This window comes from Rhinolophus sinicus, linkage group LG06 (assembly GCF_036562045.2).
Source record: "Rhinolophus sinicus isolate RSC01 linkage group LG06, ASM3656204v1, whole genome shotgun sequence".
In the NCBI taxonomy this organism is placed as follows: Eukaryota; Metazoa; Chordata; class Mammalia; order Chiroptera; family Rhinolophidae; genus Rhinolophus; species Rhinolophus sinicus.
The window spans coordinates 51,537,388-51,554,366 of record NC_133756.1 but is presented as its reverse complement, the minus strand read 5'-3'; the positions used below and the strand labels follow the sequence as shown (position 1 = coordinate 51,554,366).

General features: G+C 40.1%; 1 protein-coding gene across 1 annotated transcript; it reads right to left on the bottom strand.

Annotated features, from left to right (window-relative positions):
- Positions 1-13,025: 13,025 nt before the first annotated feature.
- LOC109439864 (guanylate-binding protein 7) lies at positions 13,026-16,659 on the bottom strand. The gene is made up of 5 exons (XM_074337059.1): positions 16,513-16,659; positions 15,773-15,985; positions 14,591-14,693; positions 14,079-14,272; positions 13,026-13,217 (listed from the first exon to the last, which is right to left on the bottom strand). The coding sequence occupies exons 1-5, from the start codon at positions 16,657-16,659 to the stop codon at positions 13,026-13,028; spliced, it is 849 nt and encodes a 282-aa protein (XP_074193160.1).
- Positions 16,660-16,979: the final 320 nt, after the last annotated feature.

Sequence of the window (16,979 nt, the reverse complement as noted above, 5' to 3'; positions counted from 1 at the left end):
TGGTTTACCATTGCTTTCTGCTGTGTAGTGTGTGGGTCTAAACCATGTGTGCTCGGGTCCCTGGTGACACAATCACCAAACTTGTAAGAAATCTAAGCTCCCCTGGGGTTCTAAATTCCTGACAGGTGTTATTCATTACATTTAATTTATTCTTCAGCACATGCTTACAACGTAGGTGTTATTTGCATTTTATACACCAGTAAATGCAGCTTAAAGATGTTTAATGGTTTTCTAATAGCAGTTCATTGGACCACAAAGCCCTGATAGTTGGTTGATTTGGAATTTCCTCAGATGATGTGTCAGTGTGTTAAAAAAGGCAGGTCAAGTTAGGCTCTTCCATGGCTCTGTGTTTACAAAAGTAGACTGAAACACTCTCATGCTGCAGGTCTTTCCCAACTATGACAGCCTGATTGGTCCTTTTATAAATTAAGTTTCTGGCTCTTCTTTTTCTCTCGAGTAGGGAATATCTTGAGTCAGTTAAGGACAACTTGAAAGCATTTTTATCAAACACATATCAGTTGAAAGTGAAAGCAAGAACAAGCTCTTAGTTTCTCAGAAATAAACCTGATGTTAAAAAAACAAACAAACAAACAAACAAAACAAAACAGCTCCTTCCTGTTTATACAATGATTTTGTATAGTTTTTGTGCATTTTGTTTCTGGTGGACAATTTTCTAGGGACTTTTTGTTTTAATTGCCAAGTATGAGGAAGCTATAGTTCCTTACTTTCCAACATACTTGGAGTTGAAGTCTCTAGAATACTTATGCTAGAAGAATGTCACAGATTAAATTAATTTGCATGTTAGTATTATTACATTAAAAATTCATATATGTATATGTGCTGAGCGGTTTCAACTGTTGTCCAGATTCTGAATTCCAATGGTGGAATGTTTTTATATTAAGCTGCTTTTCACATGAAGAACTCCATGCAGCATGCTCTGCGGTTCTCCCCAGCAGGAATTCATTTAACTGGGGTCACTGAGTGGCATTTACAATGGAGGGAAGACCAGCAAGTTAGAAACACAATGTGCAATGTGTATGAGTTTGCATAGAGAGCATATGTCCTGTGCGCACAGCACTGTGCTAACGTGCTGAGGGAGTGTGTGAAGATTACTTAGACATAGTCACTGCCCTACATGGCTTAATCTAGTGGGTGAGACTGACTTGCACTGAAATAATAAAAGCAAAGGAATGCACAAGAAAGTGAGGGAGGAGCACTGATTACTGAGGTAGCTAGTCTCAAGATCTCATATTGGGACATTTGAAATTTTACCCATGAGGAATTTATTTTGATGTCAGTGATAGGAAATACATTGGATTTATTTTTTTTAAATGGCCTGACAGTTGTTCTTTTTCATATGTAAATTTTTCAACCACCTAGTCTGTTCTGTTGTCTATCCTAATAAACTCCGTACCACCCCTTTATATGACTAGCATTTATAATTTGTTTGAATAATATAGCAAATTCTTTTCCAGTGCATTGTTTTGCCTACTCTCACCAACCACTTCTTCTCAGTGAAAATTAGGATCACTGTGTGAAGGGCCTACAGAATTGGGATTATAGTGGATGTAATAGACAAATATAAACTGACTTATAGGTAGTATTTTTAGCTAATTGCTTTCATTTTTGAGTATGGATTAGTGCTCTACTTATTTAAAACCCCTTTTTAGAATTTTATTTATTAAGTATACTAATAGCATTATTATTTTTCTTTCTTTTCTGTGTAATTGTAGTTTAAAAAAAAGTAACATCAAATTTACCATCTTAACTATTTTGGTGTACAGATTACATGTACTGAAATGTTAAGTATATTCACATGGTTGTGCAACAGATCTCTAGAGCTTTTTTTCTTGCAAATCGGAAACTCTGTGTCCACTGAACAACTCCTCATTATCTTTCTACCCCACTCTTGGCAACCATTATTGAATTTCTGTTTTTTTGAGTTTCACTATTGTACACACTTCATGTAAGTGGCATCATCAAATACTGGATTATTTCACTTAAAATAATGTCTTCATGGTTAATTCATGTTGTGGCATGTGACAAGATTTCCTTTGTTTAAGGCTGAGTAACGTTCCATTGTATGTATTTACCTCATCCTCTTTATTTGTTCATCTGTCGACATGGCTTGCTTCTACCTCTTGACTGAATAATGCTGCAGTGAACACGGGTGTGCAAATATGTGTTTGAGATCCTGCTTTTAGTTCTTTTGGACATACACCCAGTAGTAGAATTTATGGACCATATGGTAACTCCATTTTTCGTTTTATCAAGGGATAACAGATATAAACCCATCTTTATTATCAGGCAAATAAATTAAAGCATTATATGAGGTAGCGGGAAAAAATAACTTTTTCCAAAGTTTATCTAATTTAACAAAACAAAAAATGTCATACACAGAGGATTTCTTCTGCTTTGTGCTCTTCCTCGACCTCCGCCGTCTCTTCATTGGCCTCTAAAGGAACCTCGGATATTACCACCCTGGCTTCTCACACTGGAAACTTGGTCTTGATCATCTCTCTTTTCTCTCTCACGCCTCCAACTTCGTGCATCATTTCTCCCATTGTTACGTGATGATTTCTTTGCTTCAGGTTGACATCTGGAGCTGTTCTGGGGATCAGATCTTTCTCATACATCATGTAAGTGGCGTGGTACCCACTCACTTGCGCTTATTAGCTCGCTTTTGTTGATCGCTGGACTGAGCCTCGTCCTCACTGACATTTTCACCAGGACCATCTAATTTTGCTTCGCAGCTTTCTTTGCTCTCGCTGTTACTTCTCAACTTTGTCTTCTCTTTCTCTTTTATTTCGTGGCTTCTTACTTCCTTGGTTGATGACACTCTGCTATCCAGTGTTCACGAATTCACGTGGTGTTGGCCAGTTCGCCATATCGCTGAAATCACTAGCCTTGTTGGATTTCTTTGTCTTGAGTTTTCCTGCTTTTATAATTTTTGGGTAACTGAGCTCTGATTCCAGTGAGGGTGGCAATGGCCCAGATCCGACAGGGGACAGGGGCTGAAAAGACTTTTTTGTGCAAGGATTCTCCTTAGGTGGCGGCGGCTTTTCCACAGAATGTGCTGCCACGTCCTCCTTTGGGCATCCTCAGCAGGCGGGTACCGTGCGGCAGGGGCTCCCCGTGGATGGGACTCCGGACCCGCGCGCCTTGTGCGCTGATGCAGCGCAAGAGGTCGCACGGGCACGGCCGCCTGGGGCTTGCTGTGACCCAGCACTGGTGCAGGCTGTCCCCTGCCCCTGTCGTCCTTGCCGGAGGAGGCCCGGGGCCAGGGAACCCAGCTGCTCGTTTCCCCACCCAGGCACCGATTAGGTCCGGCCTGGGAAACGGAGCCCAAGGGCCCGGCCGCCGGCCACGGTCGCTAGCGGCGCCCAGTACTGCCGAGGCGGTGCTGCAGTGGTCGTCCTGCCCCTTCCCGCGTGGAGCAGAGCGCTGACCGCCCGCCAGCCCCGCCCGCCTCAGCAGCGCTCGCTTGCAGCCAGCAACCGCAGCCCGGGGTGGGAGCCGGCCCCTCTCACCTGGCCAGGCAGTGATGGATGGTAACTCCGTTTGTAAGTTTCTGAGGAACAACCATACAGTTTTCCATAGCAGCTGCATCATTTTCCACTACCACTTACATTGCACTACAGTTCCAGTTACTCCATGTCCTCACCAATATTTGTTATTTTCTTCTTTCCTTTTTTTTTTTTTAATAGTAACCATCCTAATAGGTGTGAAGCGATATTTCATTGTAGTTTTGATTTGCATTTCTCTAATGATCAGTGATATTGGCATCTTTTCATATGCTTGTTGGCCATTTATATATCTTCTTTCAATACATGTGTATTCAACTCCTTTGACCATTTTTTAAACGGTTATTTGTTTTTGTTGTTTTGAATCGTAAGAGTTCTTTATATATTCTGAATATTTGTCCCCTATCAGATATGTGATTTTCAAATATTTTCTCTCATTGCATAAGTGCTTTTTTTACTGTGTTGAATGTTTCCTTTGATGCACAGAAGTTTTAAAGTTTGATGTAGTCCCATTTGTCTATTTTTCAATTTATTTTATTTTTTAAGGTTTTATTAAAATATAGCTAACATACAACGTTATATTAGTTTCAGGTGTACACCATAGTTATTCGACATTTATATACCTAAAGAAGTGATCACCATGGTAAGTCCAGCAATCATTCTGACACCATATCATGCTACCACAATATTATTGACTATGTTCCCCATGCTGTATGTTACATCCCCATGACTTATGTGTTTTATACCTGGAGATTCGAACCTCTTATTCCTCTTTAGTTTCCCCCGCCCCTTTTAAAATTTTCAATTACAGTTAACATTCAATATTATATTAATTTCAGATGTACAGCATAGTGGTTAATCAATTGCATAATTTAAAAAATGATCCCCCTGACTAGTCTAGTATTCACCTGGTACTATACATACTTATTACCATATTATTAACTATATTCTCTATGTTTTACTTTGTATCCCCACGACTATTTTGTAACTACCAGTTTGTAATTCTTACTCCCTTCGCCTTTTACACACTGCCCCCCAAACTCCCTATCACCCTAAGAAATCTCATACCCATCTGACACCATACATAGTTATTACAATATTATTGACTATATTCCTTATGCTGTACCCTACATTCCTATGACTACTTTGTAACAGTCAAGTTGTACTTCTTAAGCCCTTCCTCTTTTGCACTCATCCTCAACCCCCTCCTCCCATCTGGCAACCATCAAAATGTTCTCTGGATCTATGAGTTTGTTTCTGTTTTGTTTGTTTATTTTGTTCTTTAGATTCCACATATGAGCAAAATCTCCTTGCATTTGTTTTTCTCTGTCTGATACTCTACTCAGCACAATTCCCTCCATGTCCATCCATGCCACCCACACATGGCAAGAACACATTCCTTTCCATGGCTGAGCAATATTCCATTGTACATATGTACCACCTCCTCTTTATCCATTCTTCCATCGACAGACACCCAGGCTACCTCCACATCTTGTCTATTGTAAACAATGCTGCAATTAACATATGGAGGCACATGACCCCTTGAAGGAGCATTTGGGTTTCTTCAGATAAACACTCTGAAGTGGGATTACTGGGTCCTTTTTGCTTCTTGTTAGAGCCTTTGTTTTCAAGTTTATTTTGTCTGGTATAAGTATTGCTACAGCAGCGTTTTTTTGTTTGTTTATTTGTTTTCATTTCCATTTTCATGAAATATATTTTTTTCACTCCTTTACTTTCCATCTGTGTATGTCTCTCAATCTGAAATGAGTCTCTTGTAGGCAGCATGTGTAAGCGTCTTGTATTCTTATCTCTTCAGCATTCCTATGTCTTTTGATTGGAGCATTTAATCCATTTACATTGAAAGTACTTGTTGATAGATATGTAGCTATTGCCATTTTATTATTTATAATTTTGATTTTTTTTTCTTTTCCATCTGAAAGAAGTCCCTCTACATTCTTTATAATATTGGTTTGGTGATGGAACTCCTTTAGCTTTTTCTTGTCTGGGAATCTCTTCCTCTGTCCTTCAATTCTAATGATAACCTTACTGGGTAGAGTAATCTTGGTTGTAGGTCCTTGCTTTTTCATGAGGTTGAATATTTTGTGTCAATCCCTTCTGGCTTGCAAAATTTCTGTTGAGAAATCAGCTGACAATCTTATGGGAACTACCTTATAAGTTACTAGTTACCTTTCTCTTGTTGCTTTTAGGATTCTCTCTTTGTTTTTAACCTTTGCCATTTTAATTATGATGTGTATTTGTGTGGGCCTGTTGAGTTCATCTTGTTTGGGACTCTCTGTACTTCCTGGACCTGTACGTATGTTTCGTTTGCCAAGTTAGGGAAGTTTTCAGACATTATTTTTTCAAATAGGTTCTCAATCCCTTGCTTTCTCTCTTCTCCTCTGGTACCCTTTGATGCAAATGTTGCTATGTTTGAGGTTGTCCCAGAGGTCTCTTAAACAATCCTAATTTTTTTGGATTCTTTTTTCTTTTTGCTATTCTGATTGGAAGTTTTCTGCTACCTTGTCTTTCAAATCACTGATTCGATCCTTTGCTTCATTTAGTCTGCTGGTGATTCCTTCTAGTGCATTCTTCATTTCAGTTATTATATTCTTCACTTCTAATTGGTTCTTTTGTATGGTTTCTATGTCTTTTTTTTTTATGTTTGTTATCTCTTTGTTGAAGTTCTCTCTAAGTTCCTTTGGCATCCCTTTAACCATTGTTTTGAACTCTGTCTCTAGTACGTTGCTTTCCTCCATTTGGTTTAGTTCTTTTTTCTGGACATTTCTCCTGTTCTTTCATTTGGGATGTATTTCTTTGTTTCCTTCTTTTGGCTGCTTCTCTATTTGTTTCTATGAATTAGGTTGATGTGCCATGTCCCTCAGTCTTGGCCAGATGTCCTCATGTAGTAGGTGCCCTGTGGAGCCCAGTGGCACAGTCTCCCTGGTCACCTGTATGGGTGCTCCAGGAGTGTCCCTTTTGTGGGTTGTGTGTACCCTCCTGTTATAGGTGAGACTTGGTTGCTGTTGGCATGTCAGTGGGTGGGATTGACCTTTGGGCTGATTGGCTGTGGGGTTTCACCATGTCCACAGCTTACAGGCTGCTGTGCAGGAGGCTTACCTCAGTGAGTGGGATGTGCCCCAGTGGACTCTGGTGCCTGTTGAGACTGCCCTTTGTGTGTGCTGCTTGTGGGACTAATTATTTGGTGCTCGGCTCTTATCTGAAGCCAACCTCCAAGTATGTTGGTTCTGGGGCCTCTTGTGAGGGGCTCTGGTGCAGGCCCAGGTCACCCACTGCCTGTGACTAGTCAGGGATTAGCTGGTAAGAGCTACAAAGTGATCTGTAATTGTTTGCTGTCTGTGCTAACCCTGGAGGCACATGGGAGAGGCCATACCTAGAACCAAGTATGTCTGACACCAGTACCAGGCTTGGGGTAGCTCTGCAAAATGCAAGGACACCCCAAGGCCTACTGTCACCTGCCAGCTCCCTTAAGGTTCAGGCACTGATAAAGCCTTGTGCTGTATGCAAGTTGGGTGAGGCAGGGTGTCAAGGAGTCTCTAGAATGGGAAGAGTTGTGGTCACCAGGTTAATGTAAATTCTGGTTCGGTGCCAGTACTGAGCCTGAAGCTACTCAGCAGAAGTCTCAGAGCACACTGAGGCCAGCTGCCTACTCTTGAGGTTTGTCATGCTCTGATAGTTTTCCAAGAAAGAGGGCAATTAGTCTGAGCTGGCCGCTCTTGGAGAAAATGCTTCCAGTGTTGGGGGCAGTTGGGTTGGGTGGGCTCCCAGTGAGCCAGTAGGGTGGAGCTTTGGAGCTCACCAGACCAGTCAGATTTAGATTTGGCTGTAAGCAAAACAGCCAAATCAGGGGATGGGATGAATACAGCAAAGGTGGCACCTGCCTGCCTTCTGCACAGGAGCAGGACCCATCACAGGGAAAATGGCCACTGTCCTCCTGCCTTTGCCCTGAAACTACACAACTCAGTCTGCTTTCCGTATGTTTCCAACACCCCCTGAGTGTCTCGTCGCTCTGCTGGAGCCCAGTGTGAGTGCCTGGGAGTAAGAGAGTCTGTGCTTGGGCCCTTTAAGAGGATGCCTGTGTTTCCCATCCCTCCTGGATGGTTGGAATCCTCACTGTTTTTCACAGCCAGATGTTGTGGGGGTTCATCTTCCCAACAACAGTAGTCTGGGCTGTGGAGGCCAGTGTGGGGCTGGGGTCCTTTGCTCCTCTAGGAGGAAACTCCGTGGCTGAGACATCCCTCCCGTTTCTCAACCACCACATGGAGGTTAGGGGTTAACTAGTTCTGAGTCTCTGCTCCTCCTACCAGTCTCGACATGGCTCCTTCTTTATATCCTTAGTTATAAAACGTCTGTTCAGCCAGAATTCAGATGGTTCTCCGGGTTGATCATTGTATAATTTAGTTGTAATTTTAATGTGTTCATGGAAGGAAGTAGGCACAGTGTTTATTTAATCTGCCATCTTGGATTTCCTATTTGTCTATTTTTGCTTTTGTTTCCTGTGCTTTGGTCTCATATTCAAGATATCATTGCCAAATCCAATGTCATGAAGCTTTCCTTTATGTTTTCTTCTAGAAGTTATATAGTTTTTGGTCTTATGTTTAGATTTTTAATATATTTTCAGTCAATTTTTATATATGGCTTAAGGATCCAACTTAATTCTACCTCCCTCACCTGGAAAGGCAGACTGCTCCCAGCTCCAATCCTCTCCCTTCCCTCTGTTGCCACAAACCACTTCAACCAGCCTCTGACTTTTAGATGTTTTTACACATGACTCAGGCACAAATCTTAGTATCCCCAAACTCCAGGGAGTGCATGTTAGCTATTAAGAAGATCTATGAAGTTCTAACTATACTTGACTTACAGAAGGGGAAGGCAAGCAATATCCCTCATAGTGGTATGGGGAAGGTATGAGGAAAAATGGAACAGAGATAGCAATACACCAATAACTCTCTCCAGTGGAATTTTCCACTACTAATCTCCTCTGATTAGTCTTCACCTCTTTTTATGTACACCAGAGTTGAGATTCGATAGAGCTTGAGAGTCTTAAGGAAGACTCACAGAAAAGTTTCACAATCTCAGAAGATTAAGTATAGTGGCATTTCTATCCATGGTTTACACTTTTAGAGCCTTCCTCTGTTAAAACTTCAGGAAATAAAAAAAAAAGGACTTAAAGTCCTATTATATATGTTTACATGTTCCCATATATTTGGTCTTATTTTTCTCCTTGGTTATTTACGTGCACCCTAATCCTTCCTTCTAGAATCATCTACTTTATCTTGAATGTTACCTTTTGAAAGCACCTTTACTGAGAATTTCTTTTTGAAATAACTGCCCCTGTTTTTGCATATCTGAAAATGTCTTTATTTTACCCGGAAAGCTCCAAAATTGTTTAGTTTGTGAATAAAACCCAGGCTGGCAGTTATTTTTTCCAAACACTCTAAAGATATTCTGATCTCATATTGTTGAAAAACTCATTGACGTATGATTCACTCCTTCTTAAGGAACGTATCCTTTGTCTTTGGCCGCTTTTGATATCATATCCGTGTCCTTGTTATACTATGATGTATCTAAGTATGAATTCCTTTTCATTCGTTTTGCTTAGGATTCACAGTAACTTTTTAAGCTGAATATTCATGTCATTTGTCAATTCTGGAAAATTCCAATTATTATTTCTTTGAATACTGTGCTTTTTTTTCATTGGAAGGCAAATTAGATCTTCTGAGTCAATCTTTATGCCTTTTCATATTACCAGATCTTTGTTTCTCTATACTATATTTGTAATTTATTTATAACTATCTTCACAATTGCTTTTTCCAGAATTATCTTATTTTCTCATTTAAATGTCAAGGTTAACTATATTATCCAGTCAAGATAAACTTTTTTACTTTTTGTTTTTTTCAAAATCTGCCTGATAGTATTTTATGGCGTATTGTTTCTTGCTAAATTTTCTAGTCTCTCTTATATTTTTAAACAGTGTAAACATTTCACTTTATAATGTGAGTTCAAACCTACAATGTATAGACTCCTATCCCCCGGCTAGCCCCCACTATCCCCCGGCTAAGGAGAGATTCTGCCTATGTGGCTGTATTCCTTCCCACAACCTGCTTGGGAAGTGAGCCAATGAAACATCAGTTCTCCTTCCATTCTTAACAATAAGTTTTAGCATAAAGGATTTGTTCCTGGGGAGGCACATATCATAATTGTTAAGACATCATGGGACTTTCTATTCTGGTTGTTTGCAGGCAAGGGTGATTGGTTTGAATCAGTTTTCTGGTATGATGTATGAGACTCATAGACCATGGAGAAAACAATGCTACTTCCTTGTGTGTACATCAATAAAAGCCAGAAGGCGGCCCAATTCGGGGCTCTCAACCTTGGCCCCTGTTTCTTAACTTTCTTGATTTCTGTTTCTTTCTTAACCCTTTGCCGCCCCTTCTCGTTCTCTCACTGCCCATGTTATGATGGATGCGACAAACTTTGAAGCTGATAAGTAGCAGAATGGGCTACGGACTTGGTATGCCAACAGCTTCAAGTGTTTTTTTCTCTACATTGCTAATTTGAGAGAGCTGGAAGTGAGGTTGATTAGATACCATTCTAGCTCCTCACAGTGGCCGCACCAATTTGCAATCCCACCAATAGTGCTTGAGAGTTCCCTTTTCTCCACATCCTGGATGACACTTGGTGTTTGTTGATTTATCGATGATAGCCATTCTGACTGGTGTGAGGTAATAATCGCATTGTGGTTTTATTTTTTTAATTAAAATTTTTTAAAATTATTTTTTTCAGTTACAGTTGATATTCAGTATTATATTAGTTTCAGGTGTGCAGCCTAGTGGTTAGACATTTATATAATTTATGCAGTGATTCTCCCTGATTAGTCTAGTACACCCTTGCCACTATACATAGTTGTTGCAACATTATCAACTGTATTCTCTATTCTGTACTTTATACCTCCATGATTATTCTGTAATTACCAATTTGTATTTCTTAATCCCTTTACAGTTTCACCCAGCTCCCACCCTGCCTCCCCTCTGGCAACCATGGATTTGTTCTCCATATCTATGAGTCTGTTTCTGTTTTGCTTTTTGGCTTATTTTGTTCTTTAGATTCCACATGTAAGAGACCATATAGTATTTGTCTTCCTCAGTCTGACTTTTTCACTTAGCACAATACACAAGTTCCATCCATGTTGTCGCAAATGGTAAGATTTCATTCTTTTTTATGGCCGAGTAATATTCCATTGTATATAGGTATCACTTCTTCTTTATCCAACTGTCTACTGATGGGCATTTGAGTTGCTTCCATATCTTGGCTATTGTAAATAGTGCTGCATGAAAATAGGTGTGCATATATATTTTTGAATTAGTGTTTTGGATTTCTTTGGTTAAATACCCAGAAATAGAATGGCTGGGACATAAGGTAGCTCTATTTTAATTTTTTGGGGAAATTCCAGACCATTTTCCACAGTGGCTGCATCAATTTTGCAATCCCTCCAAAAGTGCTCAAGTGATCCCTTTCATCCACATCCTCACCAACACTTGTTTTTGTTGATTTACTGATGATTGCCATTCTGACAGCTTTGATATCTCTTTGTAGTTTTAATTTGCATTTCTCTGATGATTAGTGACCTTGAGCATCTTTTACTATGTCTGCTAGCCATTGGTATGTCCTCTTTGGAGAAATGTCTATTCAGATCCTCTGCCCATTTTTTAAAATTAGATTGTTTTTTAGTGTTGAGTTATATGAGTTCTTTATAAATTTTGCACATAACCCCTTATCAGATGTATCATTGGCAAATATCTTCTCCCATTCAGTAGACTCATTTTGTTGGTGGTTTCCTTTGATGTGCAAACCTTTTTAGTTTGATGTAGTGCCATTTATTTATTTTATTCATTTGTTGTCCTTGCCTGAGGATATACATCAGAAAAAATATTAATAAGAGCAATGTCAGCGTTTACTGCCTATGTTTTCTTCTTAGGAATTTTATGGTTTTGGGTATTATATGTAAGTCTTTAATTCATTTTGAGTTTATTCTTGTACATGGTATAAGAAGGTGATCCAGTTTCACTTTTTTTGTATGTATCTGTCCAATTTTCCCGGCACCATTTATCAAATAAACTGTTTTACCCCATTGTGTATCTGTGCCTCCCTTGTCATAGATTAAATGACCATATAGGTGTTGGTTTATTTCCGAGTTTTCTATTGTGTTCCATTGATCTATGTGTCTGTTTTTATGCTAGAACCATACTGTTTTGATTACCATACTCTTGCAGTATACTTTGATATCAGGTAGCATGATACCTCTAACTTTGTTCTTTCTCAAGATTGTTGTGGATGGGGAGGACAGATGGCTGAGTTGGTTAGAGCATGAGCTCTGGGCAACTGGGGCTGCCAGTTTGATTCCCACATGGGCCAGCGAGCTGCACCCTCCGCAACTAGAATGAAGTCAATGAGCTACTGCTGAGCTCCCGAGTGACCAGATGGCTCAGTTGATTGGGGTGTGTGCTCTCAACCACAAGGTTGCCGTTTCAACTCCCACAAGGGGTGGTGGGCTGAGCCCCCTGCAACTCACAATGGCTACTGGACCTGGAGCTGAGCTGTGCCCTCCACAAATAAGACTGAAAGGACAACAACTTGACTTGGATGGAGCTGATGAGTTCTGGGAAAAACACACTAGTGTTCCCCAGTAAAAAGTCCTGGAAATACACGCTGTTCCCCAATAAATTCCTGTTCCCCTTCCCCCCAGAAAAAAAAATCTTAAAAAAAAAGATTGCTGTGGACATTTGGGGTATTTTGTGGTTTTGTATACATTTTAGGATTATTTGTTCTAGTTCTGTGAAAAATGCCATTGGTGTTTTGATAGAGATTGCATTGAATCTATAGATTTCAATGGGCACTATGGACATTTTAACAATGTTATTCTTCCTATCCATGAGCATGGTATAGTCTTCCATTTATTTGTATCTCCATCATTTTTTTCAATGTCATATAATTTTTTGAGTAGAGGTACATTGCCTCCTTATAAATTTATTCCTAGATTGTTGTTTTTTTTGATGAAATTGTAAATGGGATTGTTTTCTTACTCTTTTTGATAGGTTGCCATTAATGTACAAATACGCAACTGAATTCTGAATATTAATTTTGTATCTTCCTAATTTACTGAATTTATTTATAATTTCCAATAGGTATTTTGTGGTATCTTTAGGGTTCTCTCTATATAATATCACATCATCTGCAAATAATGACAGTTTTACTTCTTCCTTTCCAATTTCGATAACTTTTATTTATTTTTTCTTGTCTAATTGCTGTGGCTAGGACTTCCCTTGATTTCTTTTTAATCACTTTTTATTTTTAAACTTTTCTTGGGTAAAATTACCCTGACACACATATTTCCAAAATGAGCCAGAGTGTTATGCTATTAAACATAAGAAACCTTTTGTAATATACTTAACAGAAATTCTCATCCTGTCCAGTAACAGATTATCACCATATAGGAATTCTAATAGGTTTTTTAAAATATACTGCAAGAAATGCAGTGGCTACTGCCCCAATGATCTGTATAATTAAAAAACTATTGCTTTTAAGTGTTTCAATCTTTTCTTTTAGTTGATTTATCTCTTTTTCCATCTCCTCAGATTTCTCCTTAAATCCTTCATCAAGTAGTTCTTTTTGCATCTGTAGAAAAGAAAATCCCCAATTATGAAAACTTTATATTTAACAACTGCAAGTAAGCATGTTCTATTTCTCTACTAACGTACATATTCTTTGATGAGTTTGTCCAATATTTTCAAACATTTGGACCTGATAGTGCGAGTATCCATGCTTAATACCTTTCTATGATTGCATAGCACCATCTCACTGAGGCTAGGGAGGAGTGGAGCTGGGTCAGGCCTGACAACTGTCCCAGGAAAGTGTCCCAGCACTAAGGATGCTCTTTGGGAAGGATGGAGGTTTAATTCGAATTGTTTCTCAGTTCGTCCAAAGTAGGATGAGCACACATGTAACAAATAATTGGAACTATTAATTCTGTGTAGAACATTGGCTACCAAACTCTATGTTGGGACAAAGGATGCACTGTATTCTCTGTGTATAAAGTGAGTCAGGCAGATCTGGAAATAAACGCAGCAAATTTTAGAGCTTTTAGCATCCTATATTTCATATCCAACACAATCTGATACTTCCAGACAAGATAGATCTATATCAGGCCTCCTTGATGGTTGTACAAAGCATCCTAAGGACTATTGGACTGAGATCCTATTCACTTGGGGGCACAATGATACCCTATAATCATCACAAACAGCACTCCAGGAGTCTGAGGCACGTTATTTGTACCCTGCAAACTCTAATACTACAGAAGGTGTGAGTCTTGCAGATTCAGGGCTTAGAAATGATCCAGATTAATTTGACATTTCATTGAATCAATATGTCTTTCAATTTCCTTTAGCGTGTATGACATTAGTTAAAATTTTTGTACTTCCCTTCTTGAGGAAACAGCTACTGTCCTTTATTCACTGACCAGGCCCCATACAGACTTACTTTCAGCTTGTGCTCCAGCACTTTTTCCTGCTTTTTCAGTAGTATTTCTCTTTCTTCCTCCACCTTTTTCCTCATTTGGACCATGTGTTCTGTGAAAGCTTTCTCTTGAGCCTCCATCTTTTCCTGCTCTTCCTTCCGTTTCTTTCTTTGCAGCTCCAGTTCCTTCTCAGCGGCCTGATTCTTGGCACGTTCAGCTGTTCCCCAAGGGTTTTACAGAGGAATGAAAGTAACAGTTATGTTGTACCCTCCTGAGTTCAGAGACTGAAATGGTTTTTAAATGGTAGGGAGAAATCTCTGCATATTCCTACTGGCCACACCAGCAAATCATGCTTCAGAATATGATGGATATTGCCTGAATATGCAACCAGAATTCCCTCGGTTATTTTGGGTTTAGCAAAGTTGTTGGACACAAGGAGGGGACGCTCCTTGTTCAAGAGGTTTTTGTTCTCACAGCTGTTAAAGGGCCCTGCAAGAACCTCTCCTCCACTCTGTGACCAAGCCCTGCCCTGTACCTGCTAGATTCTTCTCTGCAGCAGTGAGGGCTCTGTCTGCCTGCAGGATGGATTCCTCTGTAGCAGCCAGTGACTGCAGGAAGCTCTGGAGAACCTCATTTGCCTGAGGAAACAAGAAGGAGCAAAGACTTGTTAGGCAACAAAGATCAAGTCTATTGCTGTGGAAATTATCGTTCAACAAAACTACAAATCAGACCCGGGAAATCCTTCATTCTTTCTGGGAGATTCACTGTGTGGTTCCTTTCCTTCTAGGCCATAATAAAAAACCACCCCCCTTAGTTAGACATGAAAACCCTCTATAGCAACCTCTTTCCTAGTCCCTCCAGATTCCTATACTAAAGAAGCCACCTACCTTCGACCCTGGGTTACAGAAAACTAAATTTATGTGCAGTTCTATAAATACCAATCCTCCATTGTTTGCAATATATGCACTTTATTTTTCTTCTGAATGGATGCTCGTCTACCCTTTTGTTACTCAGATATCACTGATTGATACTTTTACTTGAGCTTCTACCACCTTTTCTAGGAAGCTTTACTAAACTTCTTGCGGATATTTAAATGGCTGCCTGGTACACAAGGCTGCCCTACCACTTGCTGGCAGTATTTTCTTAGGCAACTTAATAGATTTTCAGTGCATCATATTTCTCAATTGTATAATGTGAATGACAGTAGTAGCTAATCCATATTATTCTAAGAATTAAAATAATAATCCAAACACAGAACCTAAGATGATATCTAGAATAGGGTGTGAGTGCTCTATATATGTGAGCCACCACCATCATCACCATCCTCGTCAATGTCATGTACTTGTATGATAACCATTACACCACCATATCTAATTGCCTATTTATATGTCTTTTTTGGGTAAGATCATAGGCTTTTTGAGAACATTCTTTCTTTAATTATATATCCCCTATACGTAGCACAAAACCTGTTACATTGCTTAGTGAAAGGAATATCCTCTTCATCTAGATTTCTGATAATGAATCCTATATTTGGGAAGAAATATTTCTAGTTTATTTAAGAATATCTAATTGTGGATATAAAAGTTAAAAATGTAGAGATATCGTCATGCTCTGCTTTCTCTCCACAAACAGTGCTGTGGTCTCAGGTTTTCAAAAGAATCAAAAAAGACCCTCTGACCCCAATCTGATGTTCTTCCTTCCCCTCTGTATTTCTCACCTTAATTCCTTTCCTGGGCACCAGCTTATAGGATTGTTCAACCTTGTGACTTTCTTCTAAGTAGAGTTTGTATCCTCCAGGCACAAAGAAAGTCCCTCTAGAAATATCATTCCGCAAGGGCTCAAGAAGCTGCGTAAGCTGAGCCTCGCAATATTTCCTAGATGCTTCTTCATTCTGCAGCAAGAAATCTTCTTTATTTTCCTGTATGGTGCTCTGTCAGGGAAATGTGGAAAAACCCAAAGGAAAGATTGTGTTAGAAGGGAAGGTCCAACAGTAATCCTCTGAGGAGAAGCAGTCTGCCTTGCAGTCAAGATGGTGAAATACGTAACTGTTATGCTTGCCTCCTCCCACATCACACTTACAACTAATTTACAGAGCCACCATCATTAAAAACCATCTGAAGAATAGCTGAACAAAAGTCTTGTAACTAAGGATATAAAGAAGACGCCATGATGGGACTGATAGGAGAGGCAGAGAAGCAGAACGGACAGGTCCCACACCCATAGTGTGGTGATAAACAATTAGGATGAATATCTTGGCTCCTGAGGGTCCCCCCTGAGGAACGAGGGGTCCAAGCCCCATCCTGGGCTCCCCAGTGCAAGGGGCCTGGAAGAAGAGTTCCCACAACATCTCTCTTTGAAAACCAGGAGATATTGCAGAAGAGTGAGAGGAGGGCTGCTGAAGTACCGGGTGTTCCTTTTGAGGGGTCCACATATGGACTCGCTTGCTCACAAACTCACTTGCTCTAACCTTGCTGGGACAGCAGCTTGAAAATCTGCAGGAATATATATACAGGGAGGAGCTGAATTGACTATGTTCAGTGTTAGGGCTGGAAGGGCAGAGGTCAGGGTGGCTCTCTCTGGAGATGGGAAGCGGGCAGGTGCCATTGGCTCTTTTGATGAGCCCTCCCTGATGCTGCCAGCAGGCACAGGTGGGCACCAACTCTGAGCTCTCCTCTAACCTGGTTAGCACAGTTCATACTACCCTGATGATTCCCTGACGCATTGGCCCACCAGTTTGTACTTGGACCAATTGTTTCCAGCAGCTTTTCCACACAAGTGGCCTGTCTTGCCTCACATTATGCACTTCCCTAAACTCTCTGAAAGGTCCACAAACCCCACACAAACAGCAGCTAGTATGGGTGCCCTGTACCTCTTGCTAAACAGCCCCAAGTTTAGCACAAGCTGCTACTAGTCTCAACTTGCAT

Bases quoted from the DNA above. Each gene is read 5' to 3' on its own strand.
- LOC109439864 (XM_074337059.1), bottom strand. From the start codon at position 16,659: ATGGCACCTGCCCGCTTCCCATCTCCAGAGAGAGCCACCCTGACCTCT. The intron at 15,986-16,512 runs GTGAGTTTGTGA...TTTCCCTGACAG, and splicing joins TCCCAGCAAGGTTAGAGCAA to AGCACCATACAGGAAAATAA. The intron at 14,273-14,590 runs GTACAGGGCAGG...CTTGGGGAACAG, and splicing joins TGCAGAGAAGAATCTAGCAG to CTGAACGTGCCAAGAATCAG.